At 51.2% G+C, this 25,926-nt stretch overlaps 1 protein-coding gene across 2 annotated transcripts in view; it reads left to right on the forward strand.

The window, feature by feature from the left end:
* The first annotated feature begins 24,149 nt into the window (after positions 1–24,149).
* Positions 24,150–25,926, forward strand: part of LTBP2 (latent transforming growth factor beta binding protein 2) — a 106,286-nt gene continuing 104,509 nt past the window's right edge. For both annotated transcript variants that reach the window (XM_084791460.1, XM_084791461.1), the window contains exon 1: positions 24,150–24,777. In XM_084791460.1, the coding sequence (XP_084647586.1) occupies positions 24,302–24,777 (476 nt within the window). In that variant the 5' untranslated portion in view covers positions 24,150–24,301. The remainder of the gene's footprint in view (positions 24,778–25,926) is intronic.

A 25,926-nucleotide genomic window follows, 5' to 3' on the forward strand; every position in this document is an offset into this window, starting at 1 on the left:
CAGAAAGGAGGATTCAAATTTGAGGCCAACCTGAGTTACACAGCAACACTCGGATTTCAACAGAAGCAGGGGTAGAGGTTTGAGCTGAGGAAGGATCCTTGCCTAACACAAACATTCAACCCCTACCACTGCAAAGACAGAGATGAAGAGAGAGGGAGAGAGTGGGGAGAGGGAGATATTCAGGCTGACTCCCCATTTGTTTGAATGACAGGTGGCCTAGTTTCCCTCAGCATCAATCTCCTTATGTATGAAATAAGTAAGGATAAAGATCCAGGTCCCATGTCCTTGAGGATGAAAAAAAGATGGCATGTATTAAGAGCCCAAAGGGCTGGGAAGATAGCTCAGATGATAAAGTATTTGCCTTACAGGTTCATACCTGTTCAATCCTTACTGCCAACATTAACACACACACACACACTTTTAAGAAGCACAACCAGTGGGTTATCATTTTCCTAATCATAGGGCACGAATATTGCTTTTTTTTTTTTGCTTGTTATTTTATTTTGTTGTTTTTGAGACAGGGTTTTTCTGTGTAGCTTTGGCTGTCCTGGAACTTACTCTGTAGACTGAGCTGGCCTTGAACTCAGAGATCTGCTGTCCTCTGCCTCCTGTGTGCTGGGATTAAAGGCATGTGCCACGTTGCCATCTTAAACGTTGCTTTCTAAATGTTCCCTCTCCCGGGTTATTGTAGAAATAAATACTACATATTATACATTTATATTAAATATATTTAGTGTGTGTGTGTGTATACCATTCATATTTGAGGCCAGAGGAGAGATGTCTTGCTTTATCCCTCTCCACTTTTATTCCATTTAATAGGGTTTCTCATGGATCTAGAGCTAGGCCTGTGGCCACACCTTACTTTTGTTTTGTTTTATTTTTTTCTCAAGACAGGGTTTCTCTGTGTAGCCTTGGCTGTCCTGGACTCTCTTCTTAGACCAGGTTGGCCTCGAACTCACAGCAATCTACCTGCCTCTGCCTCCAGATTGCTGGGATTAAAGGCGAGCACCATGCCTGGCTCACATCTGGCTTTTAATGTGGGTGCTGGGGACTTGAACTCAGGTCCTCATGCTTCTGCACTCCTATCCGTTAAGCCATCTCTCCAGCCCTTCTAATTAAATTCTTTTTTTTTTAATTTTAATTTTTTTTTATTATGTATACAGTGCTCTGTCTGCATGTACACCTGCAGGCCAGAAGGAGACATCAGATCACATTATAGATGCCTGTGAGCCACTGTGTGGGTACTGGGAATTGAACAAACGGCCTCTGGAAGAGCAGCCAGTGCTCTTAACCACTGAGCCATCTCTCCAGGCCTAGTTAAATTCTTTTTTAAAAAAATCATGCCTTGCTGGGTGTAGTGGCATATGCCTGTAATCCCAGCACTTGGGAAGGCAGAGGCAGATGGATCTCTGTGAGTTCGAGGCCAGTGTGGTCTACAAAGTAAGTCCAGGACAGCCAGGGATACACAGAGAAACTCTGTCTTGAAAAAAAAAATGTGCCTCGTTGATTTTTAGGAAAATGAGTGTGTCTATCCCAAGAACAGTAAGTGAGGGCTGTCTTTTGTGCCCAAGAACCATAGGAGTAGCTAGAAATATGGGGAAATTGAGTCAGTGAAGAAAAACTGAGAAGCAAGCTGTTTGGGACAGAGGTAAACAGTTATTTGTTCTTTTCTCACCCAGGAGTGTCACCTTTTAGTCTTGTTTTCTTATAAGTCTCTTGGTTAGTATTATTGCCTGAGGCCTCAGTTTCTCTGTCTGTTAACTAAGAATAACAATGCTGCCATCTTTGTAAGGTGGCTGTGTGGGTTCAGTGAGGTAGCACTGAGCTCCAAAGCCTGGCAAACTGTGTGTTCAACAGATGTTCACATTCATTGCTTTATGGTGTCCATAAAGCTGGTCACATTGCAGCACAAGTGTTGAGGTTTCTGAATCCCAGCGTCCACCCCCAGCAGCTGTTGTCCACTCTGACTCCCTTCAGTCCACCCAAGTCCAGTCCCCCAATGCCGACTTCATAAGGAGGAAGTCGAAGGTGGCTGCAGCTGTCTGCTTGGGGATGCTGACTTAATTCTGGCCCTTAGCATTAGTGTGGATGGGCCAGGTGGCAGCCATGATAATGAGGAAAACAGCAGCATGGTGATGGCTGCCAGAGGCCTCCAGAGCACAGGACACCAGCCGTCCCCCGGACAAGTGGCTGTCTGCCCAGTCTCTTGGCTCAAGTATCTTGTGAAGTTTGACTTCCTCTCTCTTCCACCATCTTGGAGGTTTTGGAAGCCCCACCATCAAGTACCTTGTTTTAAAATCCAAAGGTTCTCTCTTGATTGTCCCTATTTCCTTTTCTATCCCCCTCACACTGTCAAGTGTAGCCAAGGTGACATAGAGTTTTTACCTTCATTTCCTCATCCAATTGGTTCTACACTCCAAGAGTAGTTGTCCCTCTGTACCCTTGGGGGATTGGTTCCAGGATCCTCTGTAGATACCAAACCCAAGGATGCCCAGTCCCTTCTATGTGGTGGCAAAGGACTTACTTGAAATCACCTCTAGATTCCTTACCATGCCTAGGATAAGGTAAATGTAAATTAAACAGTGGGCATACTTAATTAATAAGGAGCAACGGCAATGGGGAAAGTCTGCACATATTCACTCCAAATGCAATCATCAGCCCAAGGACTTTGGATTGGTAGATACTGAACGTCAATTGTAGCTCTTTTTTTTTTTTTCCCCGGTTTTTCAAGACAGGGTCTCTCTGTGTAGCCTTGGCTGTCCTGGACTCACTTTGTAGACCAGGCTGGCCTCGAACTCACAGTGATCCGCCAGCCTCTGCCTCCCGAGTGCTGGGATTAAAGGCGTGCGCTACCACGCCCGCCTGGCCTCCAACTGTAGCTCTTATTTGTCCTAGTTTTACAGAAAAGGAAGCAGTCTCAGAGGGCCCAAGACCTCTGCTGAAGATCACACAGCGAGAGAAGGAGCCGAGAGACCTAATTGAAGGCTTCTGGTACCTGCTCCCGTGTTCTGTACCTTATTCCCCTGGGGGATAGTGGCAGGTGCTCTGTGCTGAGCTGTGTGCCACATGAGGGCAGAAGGGACAGGCTGGAGGAACGGAGGCCGTGGTTATACTCCTGTGCCTCGTGCCAGCTGTGGCTGATGAAACTGCTCTCCAGAGCCCCAGGGATTCTCTCTGTGGCCTTTTCTGAGCTGGCAATTGCCTCTGGGTCCTCCTTGATGCTTAGAACCTTTCTTCCAGCTGTTCCTCCTGGGCCCTTGAACCTTTGTAGACTACAAAGGGGCTGCAATGCCTACACCACCTGGCTCTTCTGGGGCTTTGTACCTACTATCTCCAGGCTGCTACCCAGGAACTGCAGACAGGCCAGTTAGGGGTGTCCAGAGAGGCCAGCGGGCTAATTAGATGAGGACCATCTTGGCTTGGGGCAAGAAGATTCCAGCCCTTCCCTGGAAGCTGTCAGAGCCTCAGCCCAGACTCCTGCCTCGCTAGCTTTTTCTCATGACTAGATTTCTACTTCCTGGGTCTGACGTTGTTGATCTATCCCAGGCTCTCTTCCCCAGGCCTCTTTCCCTTGCACCCTGGCTTTGAGGTCCAGCTGACTGCTCTGTTCTCCAGCCTGGCTGCCCTGGTAGCCAAGTAGTAACCATAGTTATCAAGAGGCGCCGCTGTTCTTTAAAGCTTGGGAAAATACCCTGTACTTGACCTTGACCCTTGGGTGAAGAGGAATGTTAAGATTGGAGCTTGAGTAGGGTCTGCTGTCCTGGCAAGCAGCCTGTCTATGCCTTGGGGTGAGTGATGGGGACAGGCTGGGGGTGGGGTGGTCAATGATGCTCCCAGCATAGGATTTCACTGGGTAGTATCTCATCCTGGGTTTTGTGCCCTGTGGTTCCAGTGGCTGTTGAGACTGGTCCCTGCCACTCATGAGCTGCTAAGATGTGCAGTGCCCTGGGAACTTGTCCCCACATCACATTGTCTCTGATGAGGCTGGTGAGCGCCAGAGCTAACAGGGCAGCACTGAGGTGGACTGCTGGTGAAGGGTGCAGGGAATCTTATCTAAAAATTGTCCTAAGGGTGGACTTGAAAGATGGTTCAGCTGTTAAGAGCACTTGTTATTCTTGCAGAGGACCCATGTTCAATTCCCAGCACCCACATGGCAGCTCATACTCATCTGTAACTCCCTGGCCCACAACAATGGCCACTCTAGTTCTGCATTCATATCTCTAAAACATGGTTGCTTCCACCACCGATGAGTTGCTGGTACCTCCAGAGCACTTTAAAATCACTCCTGGCCTTTCTGTTGTTGGCTTGCTTGTTTGTTTTGAGATGGGGTATCTCTGTGTAGCTGACCTGGAGCTTACTCTGTAGACCAGGCTGGCCTCAAACTCACAGAGATCCTCCTGCCTCTGCCTCCCAAATATTTGGATTAAAAGTGTGCACCACTGCTGCTCTTCCCCCCAAAGCAGCTCTTCAAAGCAGCCCCCCAAAAGACCACCAGCTCCCCTTACATGCCTGGAGCAGTGCTGGAGAGCGGGGCAGGGCCCACCCTTTAGACTTCCTCCGACTTTCAGGGATTTTTCCGGTCATGGGGCACACCTAGCCCACATCCACAGAGCTACCTCGCAAGCAATGGGTGGGCAGCTGTCAGGCCAAGTGACCATGGCTCCCTCTGGCCAGCTATTTCCTTGCTTTCAAATCGTGGCTGACCCTGTGTTGTCCCCAGCCTGTTCCAAGCAGCCTGGGAGACTTCCAAGCGTGTCTTTTACAGGCCAGATGTGCATCCACTGGCTGTGAATGCTTGCCTGGAGAGCAGGTGGGTGGTAATGACTCTAGCAGAAGCAGACCGTGGCTGGAAGCTAAGGGGACAATTCTATCAAGCTGTCAAGAACAAAAACAGTGGGTTTTTTTTTTCTGAGCTTGCTTTTTCAGAGAGAGAGAGAGAGAGAGAGCAATGCAGTCCAGGGCCAGAGCAAGAGTCTTGGCCCCTGTGGAAGATTCTGGAGAGTCCTGGAAATTCTCATACCGCACCCCTCTCATCTCCCTCCTCTCTCAATTGACATCCCATGTGTAGTGAACATCTGTTGTGCGCATATGCCCCAGAAATCCTTTTCCTTCTTTGGGGAACAGAAAGCCGATTTTCCTTTGGGGAACTCCACCTCTCCAATTCCATACATTCCTAGTGGTGTCGCAGACCTTGGGATGCTCTTATCCCTCCACCCACAAAGGGTGGAGCCGCCTGAGGACTTTGAAACTGGATGGGAGTCACTACCATGGAGGCTTAGACCCATCCAAAGGCAGAGATGGCTTATGGGTGCCTGCCACCAGGGCCCCCGAGCTGCCTGGGCCTTGCTGAGTGCCCCCGCCGGTACTCTCTGCGTCTTTCCAGTCAATTCCTATCCCTTCATTTAGTTGCTAGAGCCAGCTTCTGTAACTTGCAGCCAAAGCCACCATGACTCATACATATACTCTCTTGTATCCCAGCTTCCGTTTCCTGCTTTTCTCTTTCTCGCTGTTTACCTGTAAACCATTTTGGCTCTCTATGACCACCCCACCCCCCATCCCCACCCCCACCCCCAACCATCCAGCTGCCTGCCCCTTTCTCCCCTCCCCAGGAGGGAAGGGCTATCCTCATCCATTCTCTCCATTGCAGAGTAAGTAAAAACATCGTTTCTCTTCTGGGAATTGATCGTAACAGTGAAGAGGTAAAAGATATTTCAGGTACCCCAAAACAAGCCCTGGCCACATCTCCCTGGACGCACCAGTCACCTGTGTACAATGAGAATTGCTTGGCCCCAGAAAAGCGTCTGCAGAGCTGTTTATGCCTTCCCTTCCAGTATGCCCTGGTACTCACTCATCTTTGTTCTCAGTGGACGTCCTGGCTTCAGAATTCTGACTCAGAGTGCTGAGGACATACATGGCTCTTGGGTTAAGAGCACTGGTTCTGCCCAGTGGTGGTGGCACACACCTTTAACCCCAGAATTTAGGAGGCAAAAGTAGTGGATCTCTGAGTTCAAGGCCAGCCCAGTCTATAGGGTGAGCTCCAAAGCAGGCAGGGCTACACCGAGAAACCCTGTCTCCTATGTCTCCTATGGTGGCTTACAGCAAGCTTTAACTCCAATTTTGGGGGTGGGCCTCATGCCCTTTTCTAACCACCAGGCATACACCTGGCACACCAGTGTATGTATGTGTGTATATATATATATATATACAGTCAAAACACCCATACACATAAAATAAAAATAGGTTTTAAGGGCTGGAGGGGTGGCTCAGCTGTTAAAGACTAGGCCCACAACCAAAAATATGAAAATAGGTTTTAAAAGAAGGACTCCAATTCCATACAATGAAGCACCTACAGCGTGTAAGGTCCCGAGTCTGGGATAATGGATAATAACATTGTAATTCTTGTTCGGTCTTTTTCCCCTTGCTGGTGTTAAAGTTTGGACTCGGGGCCTTGTGACTGCTGAGCACGAACCCGACTGTGGAGTTACCCCTAGCTGTTTTGCCCAACCAGATGCTCCCTACGGTGCTTCCTACTTCCACCGAATGCTGTGGGAGGAGGACTAAGCCATCTTTGAGCCATAAAGGAGGAAAGACGGGCCTGCGGCTCACATCTATGAACAGCAGAAGTGAGATTCAAGAAAGCCAGGAATTTAGGCAGCGACTGTAGTCAGTCCCAGGAACTCCTCAGGCCATGTCTTTCTGGGAGAGCTGCAAAGTGGATGATTCCATTAAAATGTTTATCTGCACCAGGGTCAAATCATGGGAGAGAATCTAAATGGGGCCAGCTTGGGCTACATGCCTTGTGGCAAGTATAGTAATTGGCCATTCATCAAAAAAGGCCTAGAAAACAGAAGGGTAGTTTGCTAAAGGAAAAGGATGGTCATGTGAGAATAAAAGGAGGGAGAGAGGGCAAAACCGACACAGTCCAAGGCAGTCACAGACGGGGAGTAACAGCCCAGCCTGGTGAGTACATTATTGCCTGTATGGGCTATTCTTGTAGTAACCATGGGCTAAGCCAAGGGTTGTAATCAGTGAAATCTGTGACCAGGCAGAGGGCTAAGTCCCCTCATGTTACAACTGGGTGAGCTGAGGCCCCAGGTGGGGTGGCAGTCCTAGGCCTAGGTCCTTTGTGTCCCTAGTCACAGGCTATGTTCTAACCTGTAGCTGGCCTGGTTGTTTCACTAGCCTAGTGCAGTGCAGAAGGTCAGCCTGGATCCATAAGCTCTGCTTCTGGTAGGAATTTTCCATACAAGAAGGGAGCTGGGGAGAAAGTCTATATGGAAGTCATTCGGAGAGTCACCCCATGTATGAAAGGGTAATGGGCACGCTCCATAAATATTTATCAAACTGCCCTAGCTGTATCCTGCTGCTGGAAGGTAGAGCCAGCTTCCCTATATTTCTATAGCACCATGTCTAGATCCCCAACAAAAATGACAATCTGGGGCTTTGGACTTTGGGCTCTGGAAGGGGTAACACCTGCATGTGAGCTGCTCCTACATAAACACAAGCCCCCACACCCCCAGCCCTTTATTTGGGGCAGTGTCCAGCTCTTGGCTCTGTGAGGTTTTCTGACTTGTCCTTGGGCCTTCCAAAGTTTCCCCCATGGTCTGGAGCAGTCACCTCAGAGGATGCCAGGCCCCAGCTTCCTTCCTACCCTGGGCCCTTTTCCATCAGTTCTAGCCAGATCCCCATAGAGCCAGACAAGCCCTGTCCCTCTTGGTGTTTATAGTCTGCAAATACTTGTGACTACTTGTGCTGCCCTGGCAGGACAGGGAGGACCAATCCCTTCTGCCTGTCATTAAGCCCAGCCTTTGCCTCTAGTCAGCATCTCTCTTCATGGCCTGACCGTGGCTGCAGCTGACAGCCTTCTGGAGCTTCTCCTTTCCCTATGCCTTTCCCAGTGCCTCTGCAACTCCTGGGCCCTTCTGACTGCAATGGGGGCCCTTGACTTCTTTTTTCATTCCTACCCTCAGAGGGTCTAGTCCAGCTTCCTCTGAGAAGCCTTCACCTCCTAAGTTCCAGGTTTTCCTGGTCCCACACTGGAGAGGCAGCACTAGCCTAGGTCCTTTGTGTTCCTGAGGATGCAGGATCAGGGGGCAGTGATGAACCCTTTTCCCACTCTACTCTGTTTTCTCCGGTCCAGCTGGCATGGGAAAGACCTTTTCTTTGTTGGCCTTCATGTGCTGGGCAATTTCCACCTCTTTCCAGCACATTCCTGCAGGTGTGCCACAGGCTTCACCCACCTCCTCCCCAATACGGAGCTCATGACTTCACTCTACTTGGGTTGGTCACTTACTGTGGCTTACCCAGCTTGGCGCACGGACGCAGCTTCCTGACATCATGAGCACCACTCAGATGAAGGCTCGCTCTCTCTTGAGCCTTGAACGCCCTGGCTCTCTGTCTGGGTTCTGGAGGTGAAGAGGTCTTTCTGTTTGAGCCAGGATGAAGGCTTTGGACAGGATAAGCTGAAGCACTCAGGAACACCCCAGGTCCGGATGATTTCTCTAGAAGGTATCAGTCATGCCTTTCCTTTGTCTTTTGGGGAAACATTAAAATCATCCTAGATTAACAAGAGTTCAACCTGGTTTTGTTTGTTCGTTTGTTGGTTTAATACATTTGCCTTCACCTCACCACAAATAAGAGGAAATGTCATAAACTTTTTATTTTTTACCACGAACATCTCTCACCGCCCTCACTCACCTCCTGCACCCAGCTGCCAGTCTTCCAACAGGCAGTTTCCATTAATAAGCCTTAACACTACCCTCAGCGAACACAAAGAAAATCATATAGAGACGATGCCTGGGTATACATGGAAACCTAAGACAGTGCCTTGCTGCTTCCTTTTTCTCTGACTCCATGGCCTTTCGGGCCTTTCTTGCCTTTCTTCTTGGGCTCTATACACTGCCCATCCTGGCTGCCGCGTCACACCTTGCCTCTGAGGTGCTTCCAAGTGTCCTGGGACTCCAGGGCTGAGCTGACAGCACAGTCTGTCCATCAGGGGCCTGTGAAATCACTGAAGTGAGTCATGATTAGCATTAAAATGCAAAACAGAAGAGAGGTAATAGAAAACACGAGAATGCCTCCCAGTGAGCAAGGATGCCCCATCCTTATTATATGTCCCTGTGTGTCTGTAACATATGCTTCCTGCTGAGAGCTGCAGGCAAGAGTTTGAAAACACTGCTTCCAGCTGGCCTGTGTGGCTGCGGATGTTTGCGCGTGAGGGTTGGGGCTCGCTGTCCGTTTGACAGGAGGCAAGGCTGCAGGCACACATCTTTGGGATTATTTAGATTAGTTTTGGTTTGAGGAACTCCTGTGAGGGATTATCTTGAGTAGGTTACTTGAGGTGGGAGGACCTGCCTTAAAGGAAGTTAGCATTATACCCTGGGCTTGTTTCCCGGACTGCACAGTACCGGTGATGAGCACACGCCCTCATTGGCCCTTGCTTCCTGGCTTCCAGTGCAGAAGGACCAGCTGCCGCAGGCTCCTGCCACCTTGACTTTCCCACCTTCAGACCATGAGACAAAATAGAGCCTTTCTCCCTTTAAGTTGCCATTGTCTAAATATTTGGTCACAGCAAAGGAAGAGTACAGGTGGCACAGGTGGCAGTGGGAACGCTGTCATCTGAGACTCCTTGGGCCCTTTGAGGAAACAGCAGAGAAGGCAAAATGGAACAGCCTGTCCACTGGGGGCATTGTGGGGTGACTGGCGGGGAGGGCTGCGTGCTGGTTCCACGCCTTTACACACACAGAGGAAGAAGCTCTGTAAAATACTGGGACTCTGTAAATGGAGGATCCTGGTCCCTGAAGCTTGTGTAAACACAAGCAGGAACAAACTTGTTTTAAGTGTTGGGGACTGAACTCGGGCCTCAGGCATGCTAGACAAGGGTTCTGTGACTAAGCTATACCATACCAAGCCCAGGTTTGTTTCTTGTTGTGTATTATTTTGTGTGTGTTTGTTTTTAGACAGGGTCTCACTCTAGCTCTGTCTGGCTTGGACTTCACAATAGAGACCAGGCTGGCCTTGAACTCACAAAGATCCACCTTCTCCTTCCTCCTGAGTGCTGGGAATAAAAGCATGTGCCGACACACTTGCTTTGGAGGTTGTCAGCCTGTTCTGACTAGTGTCCTTCCTCTGGGTGACATTTACCTCCATTTGGCCACCGCCCCTTAGACATGTCTCAGGGTTTTCATAGGCCACTTGAAATTCTGTATACTAAAACTTCCAATGCATCCGCATAGGCCACTTGAAATTCTGTATAGGAGTCTAAAACTTCCAATGCATCCGAATAGCTTGGAGAACAGTGCCACTCCCTGTGCTCTTAGACCTGGAGACAATAAAGGAAAGAGCTAGATCCTTTAGAAGGTGTCATTGTTGTTGTTGTTGTTTCAAGAGACAAGATTTCAGTATATAGACCAAGTTGGCCTCGAACTCACAGAGATCTGCCTGCTTCTGCCTCTGGGGTGCTGAGATTAAAGGCATATGTCACCATGCCCAGCTGCAAGTTTATTTGTTTGTTTGTTTTTTAATTTAATTTTTTATTTTTGGTGTTTTTGAGACAAGGTTTCTCTGTGTAGCCTTGGCTGTCCTGGACTTGCTTTGTAGACAAGGCTGGCCTCGAACTCACAGAGATCTGCCTGCCTCCCGAGTGCTGGGATTACAGGCATGAGCCACCACCGCCTGGCTTGCTAGTTCATTTTTTTAAAACACTGGCTAGCTAGGCTTTCCCTTTCAACAGTCTCTGTAGCTCCCACCATGACCACTCCACCCCCACCAATTTCAGGTCATTTCACACGACTGGCTCACAAAGCAAGTGTTTGCTCTTCTTCATTTACTTGGCCCAACATGCAAGGCTTTCCCACTTATCTCTACTGACTGTCAGCTTATTTAGTTCAGTTCATATCTTCTTCCTAGCTTCCAACTTTATCATTTATTCCTTCGGTTCTACATCATGTGAAAATCTGAGGGAGTCACGTTTTTCCTGATCCCCAACTGTGAGAAGTCTTATGCCCCAGCTCACACATGAGCACAGATCTCGGTGACCTCCGCCCAGCCATTACTGTGGGGGAGGGGTGTCTGACAGCTATGCATCATCTAACTGCATTACCGACGGCCTCACATTTCTTCAGACTATCTCCGTCAAGTATCGTTTGAGCGCTATTCAAATATGGCAACAATTTGCTGACCAGGAACCCTACTGAAAAAGGAAACGATGGATCTGCAAGATGGCTCTGTGGGTAAGAAGCTATTTCACAGCATAAGGACCCAAGTTTAATCCCCAGCACTCATGTTCAAAGGTCAGTTGTAGTGGTACGTACGTGCTGGTAATCCTAGTGTGGGAGAGCAGACAGGAGGATCCTCAGGCTTGCTGCCAGCAAATCTAGCCAAATTAAAATAAAAGAAACAAGGTAGGGTGTGGCGATGATCTTCACAAGCCTGGCTCTGGTGGTCTTTGGACGCTTCCTCCTCAGCCTCTTTCCTGTCTTCTCCTGGCCAAGACTTCCCACAGCATAGTTAGAGAGTTCTGCAGAGTTTAAGTCTTCCCTGGCCAAGCATCCCATATTCTCAGCTACGGGTGAGCGTTCTCTCCTTGGACTCGAGCGCTAAGCAGTTTTTTTTGGCCTTTTTTCTACCCTGCAAGCACCGGGGTGGGGGGTGGGCGTTGGGGTCTGGGGAGGGGTGGGGGGGGAGGGGGGAAGGTTTGTCCTCAGCCTTATTTTTCAGCACCCCCACTGAAGGGGGGTTGCTCAAGAAACAACAGCTTGGCCGTTAAGCGCTCAGCTTATCTATCTATGGAGCGAGGCTGTGAGGGAAGCTGCAGAGCGTGAGCATTGCCAAAGGTGTGACACAGTGTCAACAGCACGAGAGGGTGGGATTGAGGAGGAGGAACCCGCAGCCAAGCAAGAGTGAGACTCAGGGGACAGGAGTCTGACTGGCGCTAAGCCGGCCGCCAGAGGAGCCAAGTGCCAAGGTGAGGCATTCCGACTGGGTTTAAAAAGGTGGAGGTATCTGGGAACAGGCTGAAGGAAGAAGAGCAGTCTAGTTGATGGGTCGCCATTGCAGGAACCAGAAGCCAGGCCACCCTAAAGCACTGGTGGCTCTCCCCATTTCTGTAAAACTGGGGAGTCCCTCTGGGGACAGGCTGGCTTGAAGCAGGGTTGGGGGTTGTTTTAAATATGGCAAGCTCCCTGGCTCCGAGTCCACGGGTGTTTATTTGGACAACTCTGGGCAAGTTGATGGAGATTGGGTCACCCTGCCTCTTCCCCTGTGTGCTGATTCTACCTTTGACTGGAGACATCAAGAGACAGGAAAAGCCCAGACTAACAGTCTGTACACTCCATGGATGGCTGGTGACTAGGATACAGAAAACGCTCTCCCTTCTCTGAAAGGGGACTCCTAGAGTTAAGCCCTCTTTCTACTCATTGACTTGAGCTTGCCAGAAACCCTACCTCCTCAACCCCAACGTTGCAGTTTTCGGGAAACTCAGAAGACTATTACTTCCCCGGTTGATAGGCTTGCTGTATTACTTTCATGTCATTGTGACCAAAATGCCCAAGAGCACAACTTAAAGGAGAGGTTTTAGTTTGGTTTACAGTTTCAGATGGTTCTGTCGGAGCCGCTTGGTCCACCCATCGTGGTGGCTGGAACATAGGACAGAAGAGGTCCATCCCCTCTGGTCCCCTTATGGTGGATCAGAAGCAGAGAGAAGCGACTGTGGGTAACCGGTTTAATCTTCAGAGGCATGCTTCTTGGAACCTACCTGCAGCAGCTAGATACTACCTTCTACTTTTTTTTTTTTTTCAAATAACACCAACCACCGGGGACCAGGTGCCCAGCCCAGCATATGAACCTAAAGGGAAAACTCATATCCCGACTGTGACACTGACCATTGCACAGGTAGGGGATGAAGATGCCCTAACTGTCTACCCTCAGCACCTAGCATGGTGCCTGGTGTATAGTATGTCTTCGAGAACTCTACGGGATGAGAGGGAGAGCGTTGCGATCCTCATCAAATGGGCAGAGCTTCAGACGGAAGCAGGTGTGCAGGCACGTCTCTGTGTGTCCGAGTGGGCTACTACACTTTAAGAGGTGAGGCTATAGGCTTTTAGTAGGAAGACGGGAGTGGGCGGTGTCGGTGGGAGGAGCTCTCCATGGAGAACCGGAAGTGGGGCAGTACCTTCCCCTGCCTCTCAATTGGAGGAGTAGGATGCTAAAAGCGTATCTCTGGGGTGTCCTCCCTGCCCTTTTAGCCCTCTTCTCCTTCAGCAGCTTTGGCACATGCACTCTCCATCAGAGATATCCCCAGGCCCGAGGCCCCACTCTGACATGCTCACCGACTCCTGGCCTCCCATGCCCAGACAGTCAAATCGCTCCCAGCTTTCCACAGGAGTTGAAAGGTGAAAGGCTTGGGAGTCAGGAGATCCTGATTCAAGTGCTGGGCACTGCCAAAATCAGTCATGGGACCTTGGACAAGCATCTCTCCCTCTTTGGGCCTCAGTTTCCTGAGCCATGAGTTAACGGCATTGGATGCCTGGTCCCCTAAGGAAGTTCCCTCCTGCAGGCACGTTCTCTGGACCTTTCAGTTCTTGGCTCCACACCCCTTGTCTGTCTGCTCCTCAAATCAAAACTTCAGTGTTGACAGGGATTTGAATTTGTATATATATAAAAAGCCAAGGCCTGGGGAGGGGGGAAGGGACAAGTCAGGGAGTCCCATTAGTGGCAGATGTAGGATCAGACCCAGGATCTCTGTTTCCTGTAACCATCTGGCTTTGGCCTGAACTGTCTGAAATGGAAGTGCCTGTGCTCCCAAGCCTCCCGAGTGTTCTGCCTGGTTGGCATGGGGGCTGTGGTGGCCTTTAGCCTTCAGAGCATCAGCTGGAGGCATGTACCTTCCGAGCCTACAGCAAGGGCCAACTAATCTAGACAAAGCCCAGGCCTGGAGACCCAAGCTCCAGCCTTCTCTGTGTTGCTGACTAGCCCATATACTTCTCGGAATTTATCATTCTCTGTTATATGACCTTTGTTGGAACGTGACTTCTAGAGAGCAGACACTTGCTTGCTATATTGGAATTCCAGGTTTGGGCTTTCAAAGCATTGACATTGAATTGAATTGACTCTTAAGCCACATTCTCGGAGAGAGTATGATCCATCTTATGATGTCTGTATTTGCACCACTCCATAGAAGTCCTAGGTCACCAGGCAGTGAAGAGGCTGCTTTCTGAATGGCAGTTCACAGCTGGCGCAGTCCCCTGTGGTCTGGGCTGTTGTGTCACTGGCCCAGTATATAGTTGATTTTTCTAGGAGCAGTGTATAGACAGACATCCATTTAATTCTCTCATTTACTGGGGGAGAATTTGCCTCCAAGAATCTCTTAGCTCAGGCTGGGAAGCTGGGAAGTGGTTATACTGAGGGCTGAGGTTGGCTCCATGTTCTTCCACTACTCCTGTGCCAATAGCCATGGACTGACCACAAGGACAGAGCGAAGAACGCTGGGAGTGTTTGGTGGAGGAAGAAGTAGTCTAGGAAGGTTTCGGAGGAGGTGGCCTTTGAGAGAAAGAACAAGTAGGGATTGTGAAGGGCATCTCGCATGAAGGAAAGGATGTGTGCTGAGGTATTTGGTGAGAGCACGGGGTCGGGTGGGGTTGAGGGTGGGGGGCGGGGTGGCGGGAGATTTTGAGTGCGTGGTTGTTCTGAGTTTCAGCATAGATAGAGAAGGGTCTGACACGAGAGAAGCTTGTGGGCCAGCCCCAGTAAAAAGGTTTGAGTTTGATTAATGAAGTAGTGGGGAGCCGCTGCAGGTTGTTGAGCAAGGGCAGTGACATAATCAGAGCTGTGAGTCCAGAAATGTATGGAGAGTTCACCACAAGTCTGTTTCTCTTGGAAGACACAGCCTATTGTCTTCAGGCTGTGGGGAGGGCTACGGAGGGAGAACCTGAGGGAATACTGGTTGGCACTGTCACCTTCAGACCAAGGCCTAGGGGAAGTGAGAAGGGAGTGAGTTGGACCTGTGGTGTGCAGAGAAGGGGGAGGAGCCTAAGACTTTGCCCTCCTCCTTGGCATCTTCAGGCATTAGTTGGCCTGAAGTCTGGTCTCTGAGGCAGCACACTGAGCATGCCTCCGCTGTCTGTGTGAGTTCCTGAGGGATGAGATCTTTAATTTTTGTCTACTGAGCCCAGATGGGCAAGAGGCCAGCCCATGGGCAAGAGGCCAGCCTATGTTACAACCTCCTCAAGGCCCCTTGGCCAAGACACTCAGACCAGAGTGGACAGAAACCGGGAGTGAGTCATGGGGACTGGCTGGGCCAATGGACCCCGGCTGTGTCTCTCCCCTTCCCCCTTAGCCTGCTGTCTGTGGTCTTTCCTGGGGACTTTCAGTGTCCCTAAGGGCTTGAGGCCCTAGAGACAGAGCACTCTTTGTGAATGTCCCCACTCTTGACCCGTGTCTTACCTGATGGGAGCAGACAGCATCTTCTCTGTGCCAGAAGGAAAGAATGACAATGAGGCTCCCAGTGGCCTCCACAGAGGAGCCGGTGGCTGCCCCTTTTCTCTGTTCCTACAACTCTCACCCCTCATGGTGTGAGAGTGTCAAGTCCCAGCAGGAGGCCAAGATGTGAACAGGCTGAGGGAGTCAGTGACAGCCAAGAACAGCTGCCCCCTCTCAGTCCTGTCCTTAAACTCCTGCACAGCCACCCCGGAGGCCTGCATAGGTGTGCCCCCTTCCTCAGGACCTTAAGAGCTTCTTCCTGGAGATTTAGAATCATCCATCTGGGCTCCTTTTTATTTTTTTTACCCCCAAGACAGGGTTTCTCTGTATAACCTTGGCTGTCCTGGACTCGCTTTGTAGACCAGGCTGGCCTTGAACTCACAGTGATCCACCTGCCTCTGCAGTGGCTCACTGGGGCTCTTAACCTCACCTCAGGGGAACACACAAGTCTCTGTGATCTTACAAGGTGGAGGAAAAGGAGGCCTCCAAATGTCCACGTGATTCAGGTTTCCGAGGACTGTCCTGTGTGGTGAGTTTACACCCAGGGGCAGAGGCGGGTAGAGCTCTGTAAATTCAAGGCCTGGCCTGGTGAGTTCCAGGTCAGTCAAGGGGTACATAGTGGGACCCTGTCTCAAAAACAAAACAAAACAAAACAAAAACAGAGAAGGGGGATGAGGAGGGGCAGGAAGAAGAGGGGGAGGAGGAGGAGAGGGGGGAGGAGGAGGGGAAGAAGGAGGAGGGGGAGGGGAAGAAGGAGGAGGGGGAGGGGAAGAAGGAGGAGGGGGAGGGGAAGGAGGAGGAGGGGGAGGGGAAGGAGGAGGGGGAGGGGAAGGAGGAGGGGGAGGGGAAGAAGGAGGGGAAGGAGGAAGAGCGGGAAGAGGAGGAAGGGAAGAAGGAGGGGAGGAGGGGGAGAAGGAGGAGGGGGAGGGGAGAAGGGGGATGAGGAGAGGCAGAAGAAAGAAGGGGAGGAGGAGGAGGGGGAGGAGAGGGACATTGTTCTGCTATGGATTCCAGGAGTTCTAGAAGACTCTGCTCTAGTTAGAGGCTAAAGGAATATGTGCACGTTAAGTTGGAAATGACATCTCAGCTTAGCACTAAATCCAGTCTTCAGAGCCTGGGAGTGAAGGGAACAGCGTGGAGACAGTATTTGAAGAGCAGCCCAGTTCACATCTCTGCAGATACCGTGGAATGAGCACAGTGGGCTTTCGTGGAGAAATGATAGACTTTGGAGCGAGTCAGACTTTTTAGATGAGTCCTGGCTGGACTCCTGGCCTGTGAGACCCTGAACACGGTACTACCCACTCCCCCACCCGTGGGTTTGTGACCTGGGGTCATAATGCCTACCTCCTGGCTGCACAGGGTTTCCATTCGTATCTCCCCTTTCCCATCCTCGTCTGAGGTCATGAAGAGCCTCGGCCAGTGCTGGCAAGCCACTCACAGGAGGCTGACTGTGGTCTCCTTCCTTCTCGGTGTGTGGAGTCGAGGTCCCTGAAACTCACCATGCTAACTTTGGTCGGCTTGGACACAAAGTGGACCCATAGCTGATCCACAGGCCTGCCAAGGCGTCTTGCTTGGGGCTAACAGCTGTTCCGGGGGCCATCGGTATCGATACGGTACCACAGATGCTGAGTCCTTCCATCTCCCAGGGGATGGTGGCTGCAGGTGGTGTCCCCACCCTTGGAAGCTGGTGTGGATCAAAAGTCTGTGGAAAGATAAACCAGGAAAGAGTCACTAGTGTAGAAGCTTATAGTTGTGGCTATAGATAAGCTGTTTTACCTCCCTGGGTCTTCATTCCTCACCTACCACATGGGCAAAACATAACACTTCCTTCACAAGGTTATTGTGAAAATTAAATGAGAAAAGGAACATGAGGAACTTAGCACAGAGTCTGGTACCTTTTCTTTTCTTTTCTTTTTTTAAAATATTTTTTAAAAAATACTTTTTTATTTATTATGTTTAGTGTTCTGCCTGCACACCAGAAGAGGAAACCAGATCTCATTCTAGATGGCTGTGAGCTGACCATGTCGTTGCTAGGAATTGAGCTCAGGACCTTTGGAAGAGCCTGGTACTTTTTAAGCACTAGTGTGGGAACAGCAATCAGCAATCAGCAATCAGCAACCCCCTCCCATGGCAGAGCATAATTTGCCCTGAAGGAGGGGATAGCAGAAAAAGGCATGGTTATCCCCATTTTCAGATGAGAAAATAGAAGCCAAGGAAGCTCTGAGCTGAGCTGCATTTACTGAAGGCAACCCTTCCAGAACATTCTACAGTGTCAGGGCAGATTGCTTGATCTCTGCATGGGCATTCATGCTATGGCCGCCACTCCTAAGCCAGCAGGATACGCTTCCCAGGAGGCAATGCATCAGCAAGCAGATCAGGCCCAGTGGTTGGGAGCTGGGGGATGCCAAGCTGTGACGTCTGAGTCAGAGTGGGCTTGGCAACCTACCTCTATAGGCAGAGAAGTCAACACGAAGAAGAGGTACCAGGTCACCCTGGACCACCTATGTCTTTAAAGCTTGGGATGGAGGCTGTACCATGCAGGAGTCCCAGCTGCCCAGTGTCTGAAGGACACTGAACCCGTGAGCCGACCCCTTTGGGAGACTGGGGCCCCAATCACCCCTCTCCAAGCCGTCCTGACTTCCAATTAACCAGGAAATATGTTATTTGTTCTGAGTAGGGGAACAAGCTCTCCTGGGGAGAGGAATTTCGGGCTGGAGGTCCAGTGACTTCCAAGGAAAGAAAAATCTTTGGAATTCTGTGGGGAGTCTGGGTCTCAGCAAAGGAAGCAGAAATGCGGTCCTTGTTTTTGGTCCTTATTTACCAAATTAGTTCAGGTTCTGGTAGCTCTCTGGCTGCCAGCATCATTCCAGAAAGACATGGGAAAGCAATTAGGTTGTCCCGTGTGTCCAGCAGACTACTATCCCCTTGGTGGGGAAGTGTCCTGACCAATGTGTTGACTCCTTAGAACCAACTCTACAGGGCTTCCCAGAGAGCCTTTCCTTGCCCAGACTCCACAGATGGGTGAGCGAGCTTAAAGGCATCCTCCTGCCTCATCATTAACAGGGAAATGACACACGGTGAGTCAGGGGCCATGCTGGGAACAGTTAACCCGTTGTCCAACTTGGGCAGCCAGGGTTCAAGGGGACCAGAGTGTTTGATCATCAAGGAATTAAATTGTGAGCTGGCAGGCATGAGGGAGGCATTTGAGACTGTGTACTGCAGCTCCTTTAGTGGTCACAACAGTGGTGGTGGTGGGGGCGGGGGTTGGGAGAGTCCCCCTTAGTTGTGATGGGAGCTCTGGGTCAAGGCAGGATGGTGTGATCTTAAGAGCTTGGGCTTAGGTGAGCCAGGCTTGAACATTGCATCTGCTACTTGTCAACAAGTTGTGTGGTCTGGGGCAAGCCAGTTGGTGTTGCCAGCCCCAGTGCGCTTTTTTTTTGTGTGTGTGTTTGTGTAAATCACAATGCCCTATAGCAGTCAATCTCAACCTTGCTAATGCTGGACCCTTTAATACAGTTCCTTATATTGTGATGACCAGCCCAACTATAAAATTCTTTTCACTGCTACACCATAAATGTAACTTTGCTACTGTTATGAATTGTAATGTACATATCTGTGTCTCCCGATGGTCTTTGGGGGGCTGCAACCCACAGGTTGAGAAACACTGCCTTATAAGTTGGTTACAGGAGTCATTTGCACATCACGATTATAATACAGTGCCTGGGCCATAATAAGTGCCATAAATTGTGGCAGCTTAAAACAGCAAAACTCTACCAGAATGCAAGGGTTAATGGGAGAAAGGATTTTGAGAAGCTGTGCCATGAGGTCCCAACAGTTAAGGGGGTGGGGGTGGGGATAGGCTTGTGAAGGACAGAGGAGGTGGGACAGGAGGATGGTGCTCAGATGGGCAGCAGATGCCAAACTTTGGAGTGGATTATCGGGGCTCTGGGCCCAGGAGAACATGGTGGGGATTTCCAAGGACCACTTGTACTCACCGAGGAGTGGGAGGGGTGCCGGGTGGTGAGGGAAGCGTGTCTGCTGAGGCTTTTGGCTGAGGCAAACAGCGAGAGGCTGAATGGGCGGCAGGCTTCCAGCGAGGCAGGCTGGGGAGACGGAGCAGTAATAATGACTTGGACACACAGGAGGAAAAAATAGCTCAGGGACAAGATGACGCCAAGGTTTCTGGCCTTGAGAAGCTCTTGGGGATGTGAGGTGAGCATTGGGGTGGGGGGGGGGATGGAGAGGAGAGCCCCTGTAGGCACTGGGCAGGTAAAAGGGGGGCCTGGACTACACAGATGGGCCCTTGGTGCAGGAAGAGTCAGGGTGCAGGAAGAGTCAGCGCGCAGGCGGAGGCTTGCTTCACTGTGGAGGGAGACAACTAAACATTCTGGGGTCGGAGTGCCCAAGGACAATAAGTCTGGATCAGCAGCTGCCACCCAGAGCACAAACTTTTCCTCTTTTCAAACGGGCTTAGTGATACAGGTCCTCCCCGGTTGGCAGGACATTCTGTCATTCAACCCCACACCATCCATCACGGAGGCGTGTCTCTAGATTGTAGCCCACCAGATTCTAGCCTTGTTCTGCGTTCTAGGGAAGCAGTGAGAAATATTATCAGCTCACTTAAAGATACAGTAGCCAGACGATGAATAATTTTACAGATTGCTGTACAGGGCTCTTCCTGTGGTTTTAGCATGTCTGCTGATGCTGGGCTGGGGAGATGCTTGCATGCAAACATGTTAAGATTAAAAAAAAAAAAATGAAAAGAAAGACCAGGCATGATAGCGCATGCTTGTCAATCCCAGCACTAGGAAGGCTGAGACAGATAAATCTCTGGGACTTATTGGACAGCAAGCCTAGTGCAATCAGTAAGTCCCAAGCCAGTGAGAGATCTTGTTTCAAAACACAAGATGGACGACCCCTGAAGAAAGACACCCAAGGGTGACCTCTGGCCACCACACATATGTGCATCCCCACATGAACATGCTCACGTGCATGCGTGTGTGTGTGTGGCGCCTGTGCGTGCGCGCGCACACACACACACACAATGTCCCCTTAAGTGGCAGAGACTAGAACAACAGGGAATTCTAAAGAGAAGTATAGGAAACCTTCACATAGAAAAGATTTTTACAAAACTACGGTGCTTCTTGCCTACAGGTGAAAAGGATGCAATTAGTCACTGGGGCGGAACACACCGGTCACCTTAGTAGACAGGGCTGAGATTTCTCTGAGGATGCTCCTAATGTCAGCTGAGTGAAGGGGGCCACCATCTGCCCGAGGAGGAGACTGCCATGTCTCTCCCCAGCTGTCCGTCCTCTGGTGCTTGGGCACTGGATGGCACTTACCCACCCCCACCCCCACCCCAGGCAAGAAAGCTCCTGGGAGATCCCAGCAAGCAATGCATCTTTAGGAACCGAGAAAGTAAATGCGTGAACAGACTCCTGTGCCGTTCCTGAATGGAGAATTGTGACTGTGACACTCCGCCAGAGTGGTCCACACGGCAGGGAAGTAATGGCCACTGTACCACTCCTTGGCCTGGTATGCCTCTTGGGGCAAGGGATGCAGGATCTTCAGGAGGTTGGCCAAAGAATACTTTGCTATGACAGTGCAGGGTGGAAGCCCCCTACTTGCCAAAGAACCCACAAATGTGTATGAAAGAGCTGACTGCTGCTCAGGCACCTTAGGACTTTGTTACTCCTTCTCCGACATTTCCTGTGGACCAAGCAGAGCCACAGAGTAAAAGGAGACGCTGAAGGACAGGCCCCACCCCGCTCTCCCTACTGTATGGCCTGCGGCTTATTGACTGGAAAATAGAGGAGAGAGGAAGAGGATTAAATCACATATGATAGTGAGTGAATCCAATGAGATTTTGACCCGAATAGGAGCAGGCTGTTTAGTGTCTAAAGTTGATCTCGGTTACAAAGGCCGTTCATGTGTAGGAATAGGCAAGCCAGGGGCCGCGCCTGAGGTGTAATTAACAGTGGAGAAGAATGGGGCTGGAGAGAGGGCTCAGTGGTGAAGAGTGCGTTGCTGCTCTTCCAGAGGACAGGACTTCAGTTTCCAGGACCATGTCAGGTGGCTCCCCTGTAATTCCGGCTCCAGGGCCCCTATGCAGCCGGCCTCCAAGGGCCCCTGCACTCACGTGCACCTACTCATAGGTAGACACACCTATACACAACTGAAAGTAATTTTAAAGATTTTCTTTTCTCAGAGAGTAGGGAAGAGGTGGGTGGTGGCAGCACACGCCTTTAATCCCAGCATGCAGGGGGCAGGCACATCTCTGAGTTGAAGGCCAGCCTGGTCTATAGAGCGAGTTCCAGGACAGCCAGGGCTACACACAGAGAAACCCTGTCTCAGGGGAAGTGGGTGGAGGGAGGAGAAAAAAAGAAAAAGGAGGAAAAAAATGAAAAAAAAAAAAGAGCGAGAAAGTAGGAAATATGGCTGACTGTCTCTCTGTAGGCTCTGTCTATCTAAATAACCAGCTATACAAGTCAACATACAATAAGGCGATTTTTAACTCCTCAGTAAAGCCACGAAGATAAAGCAGGCTTGTGTGAGAGCATGCTGACTGGGAGGTGCAATGGCTCTGCTAGACTAGGGGTTCAGTGATGGTGTTATAGTTTGGTTCTTTAACACGTGAGGAAGGTTTGATGGCTCCTTTGTAACCCTCTTGGGAGGTGAGGACCAGGGGAAGGAAGTTAGATCATCGGGGACATGCCCTCCAAGGGGCCGTTGGGACCTTGATCCCTTTGCTTCTAAGCTGCCATGAGGGTTCCCCCCACCCCCCTTTCCTTCAACACAGGCCCCAAAGCAAAGGAGCTGATCAGCAGAGAGGGCTGAAACCGTGAGCCAAAAGAAATAATTCCTGGCTGGGCATGGTGGCCCACGCCTTTAATCCCAGCACTCAGGAGGCAGAGGCAGAGGCAGGTGGATTGCTGTGAGTTCCAGGCCAGCCTGGTCTATAGAGCGAGTTCCAGGACAGCCAGGGCTACACAGAGAAACCCTATTTTGAAAGGAAAAAAAAAAAAAAAGAAAGAAAGAAAGAAAAAGAAAAAAAGAAAAGAAAAGAAAAAGAAAGAAAGAAAGAAAGGAAAAAAAAAGACCAAAACCAAAATCAAAACCAAACCAGACTAACATCTCCCTCACCCACCAAACCTCCCCCCCAAACCCCAAAAAAACCCGAAGAAATGATTCCTCCCTGTAAGCGGTACTCTGGGTATTTCCTCACGGGTTTGGGAAGCTGAACATGGCCACTCTAGGGGGTGATGTTTGTGCTGTGAGGTGAAATGCAGAGCCCGTCCCGAAGACCTCTTGGAGATGAACACTCCAGGCGGAGGAAAGTGGCACGGCGTGCAGAGACGGTGCAATGAATACAAAGCGAGAGTAAATAAACCCCAGCCTGCCAGAGTGTGCGAGCTGGACACTGGATTTCGAAGGTCAATGCCAAGGATCGAGGCTTTCTTTTCCAATTAGGTATTACTTAGGTTTCTGGGAGGGAAGAGGCTGGTCTGAGAAGCTTTAAATGGTGCCCTTTACTCGCTATTTCAATCCATCTCCCTCGGAGGCTGTGAAACCACTTCCAGGAAAACCATATTTGCCCAGGCCTTTAGCCTTTCAGGTGGGGCACACGGGAGGAGATAGATGTCAGGTTTGAGAGGACACTCAGGTGGGAGGCAACCAACATCCATGTCCCCCTCAATAGAAGACGATGTGAGAACCCAGCCTGGCAGGGACCAATCAGAGGTTCATGCAGTCTTCCTGGGGGAAATCCTCCAAGGAATGAGGGGCTGTGATGGGCGTCCAGGGAGTGGACTGTGGACCAGAGGCCACAGACCTGGATTTTATTTCCCTCTTTATCAATGCTCTCCTTTAGACACCTTATTCAAGACGCTCCATTTCTACCTTCGTGAAAAGAGAACACCTCTTCCGCGGCATCCAACATCATCACAGGCCCAGGCCTAGCTTGACGCCACAGGAAGCAGATGAAGATCTAGGAGCTAAAGTGGCGGACAGTTTGTGGCTACAAGACACGGTTGCCAAGGGTGCGGCCAGCTCCACTAGGGGGCGCGCGCCCCCAGCTGCCCTTCCCCATAGGCGTCTGGCTCCTGGGGAGCTGCCCCAGGGGACACCTGCATTCTCGCCTTGCGCCCCCAGCGGTCAGGGGACGAAGCGACGAGACCGGGCGCGCAAATCCCAGACTCGGTCCCCATGACTCTCTGGTCTGGGTAACTTTCCCAGCCTCCTTCAAGGCCTGAGAAAGCAGCCTTGTTCAGCTGAGTTCGTGAGGTCAGGAGTAGGAACTACATCCAGGTGGACAATTTAAGCTTGCTCAGGATAGGAGAAATGCAATTGCAGCTCAGGTGCTCTTGTCTAGGCAGACACCATCTGTCCTTCCAGTCCGTGGGGCTGCCCTGCGTCGCCCGCAGCTCCTCATGGGTTAATCCCCTCGCCGCCCGCTCGCTTCACGGTGCCAAAGTGGGTGTTGCTGGAATTCCTGTCTCCCGTAATAAGGGGGCCGAGCTGTCCCTCCAAGAAGGGGGCATGGCGTGGATAAAAGAGACGAAAAATCAGGGGGCGGTTTCCAAAAATAAAACCCTCTGGTTCCCCTTCAGACGGCTGCAGTGCGGGCGCGAAGGTGCAGCGGACTCGGGTTCCGTGAGCAGCCCGGGCAGCTCACTCCATACAGTCCTTGCCAGGGAACCTCCAGACCCCAGGCGGCTGCTTCAGAGGCCCCCTAGACGGGAAGGGCAAGCTGCCAGGCGGGTCGGTAGAGAGCATCTCCCCGAGAGGTCTCCGGTGCCCACAGCTCTGCAGCTACTCTGGCGCCATGAGGGCGCCGACCATCACCAGCTGCTCCGGACGCGTCCTACGTATGCATTGGAGGGGCTTTCTGCCACTTGCCCTGGCACTCTTGATGGGGACAAGTGATGCCCAAAGGGATTCCGTGGGGAGATACGAACCAGCTAGCAGGGATGCAAATAGGTTGTGGCGCCCCGTGGGCAGCCACCCTGCAGCGGCTGCAGCCAAGGTGTACAGTTTATTCCGGGAGCCCGACTCTCCGGTACCCGGCTTGTCGCCCTCGGAGTGGAACCAGCCAGGCCAAGGGAGCTCCAGGAGGCCGGCTGAGGCCGAGGCCAGGAGGCCGCCTCGTGCCCAGCAGCCACATCGAGTCCAGCCACCTGTCCAGGCTCGGAGAAGCAGTCCCCGGGGCCAACAGCACCCAGTAGCCCGGGCTGCGCCTTCTGTTGTGCGCCTGGCGACTCCTCAGCGACCTGCGGCTGCACGGCGAGGGAGGCTTACCGGGTGAGCACTGGAGAGGGAATGGCAGGGAGGGTAAGGGATATGTGGATCCCGGATGGCCATGCCTTCAGTTGCGTGCGGGACAGAGACTCGTGTCCCCTTGTCCTCAGAACCGTTTAGAGAAACTGTGCTAAGATTCCAAAGCTGGGACTTGGGACCAGCTTTCAAACAGTTTTTGGGGGCAGTGGTAAGTCTACTACCCTTTTCCTTGGATACCAACCAGCTCACTGGGAACTCCGACGTTAAGTTCTTGTGAGTTTCTAGCTCATTCTGCGCTGGGTTAACCAGCTCTTGCAGTGGCTGGGTGGGCGCTCCGTGCTCTTGAGGCCCAGAGAAGGTTAAGCTGGCTCAGGGCGCCAGTAGGTGGAGGATCTGGGCGGGGGGGGGGGGGGGCGGGCGGGGGAGCCGGGACGCAGGACTTGAAGACAGATGCATCTCCAGAAAGGGGCTGGCAGCGAAGCTGACGCGCCGAGACAAGTGTATGGTCCGGGCTCAGGTCTGCTGGGACACGCAGAGGACTTAGGCATGGGCTTTGGAGCTCTTTGGAGGGGAAGGCTGCTCCGACGCTGTGTGAGGGACTGACTGGCTCTGTATGTGCCAGTGAGTTTATGTCAGAGCTATTTGTACATTTTGCAAGGCCAAGCCTCCCGCCAACTCTTCAACGTATTACTTTGCACCACTCGCTAAGGGGTCCTGGATTCTAATACCACATAAGGAAGCCCCCCACCCCCACCCAACAAAGCCCAAGCCAGAATTGCAATAGCTGCTAGGTCGGGGACTTTGCCTGAATATCCAGGTGTCTCTGGAGGGAGGGCACAGGAGCCTGGCAGTGTCGGACTGGACAGGGTGCCATCGATAAGTCTAGAGGGGCTTTGGGAGCCCTTGCCCTGAGCCTGGTTCACATGTTGGTTTCAGCGCCAGGTAGCAGTCCCGACGCTCCCCGGTTTCACTACAGAGGAGCTTAAGCCTCCTGGTCTTTGCACATACTCTTCTCCTTGACTGCGGTGTAAGTGACTGTGGCTCATCCCTTCTCTGCCCTCGCCCTGCCTTCTGTTTGTAGCCTTTATCCCCTCGATATATTTCTATTTCTGCTTATGTGCTCAGACTTATATAAGTTCTACTTAAGCAGGGGTTTGTTCGCTTCTGGGTTCC

The sequence above is a fragment of the Acomys minous genome, assembly GCF_964271855.1.
Source record: "Acomys minous genome assembly, chromosome: 8".
NCBI classification, from domain to species: Eukaryota; Metazoa; Chordata; class Mammalia; order Rodentia; family Muridae; genus Acomys; species Acomys minous.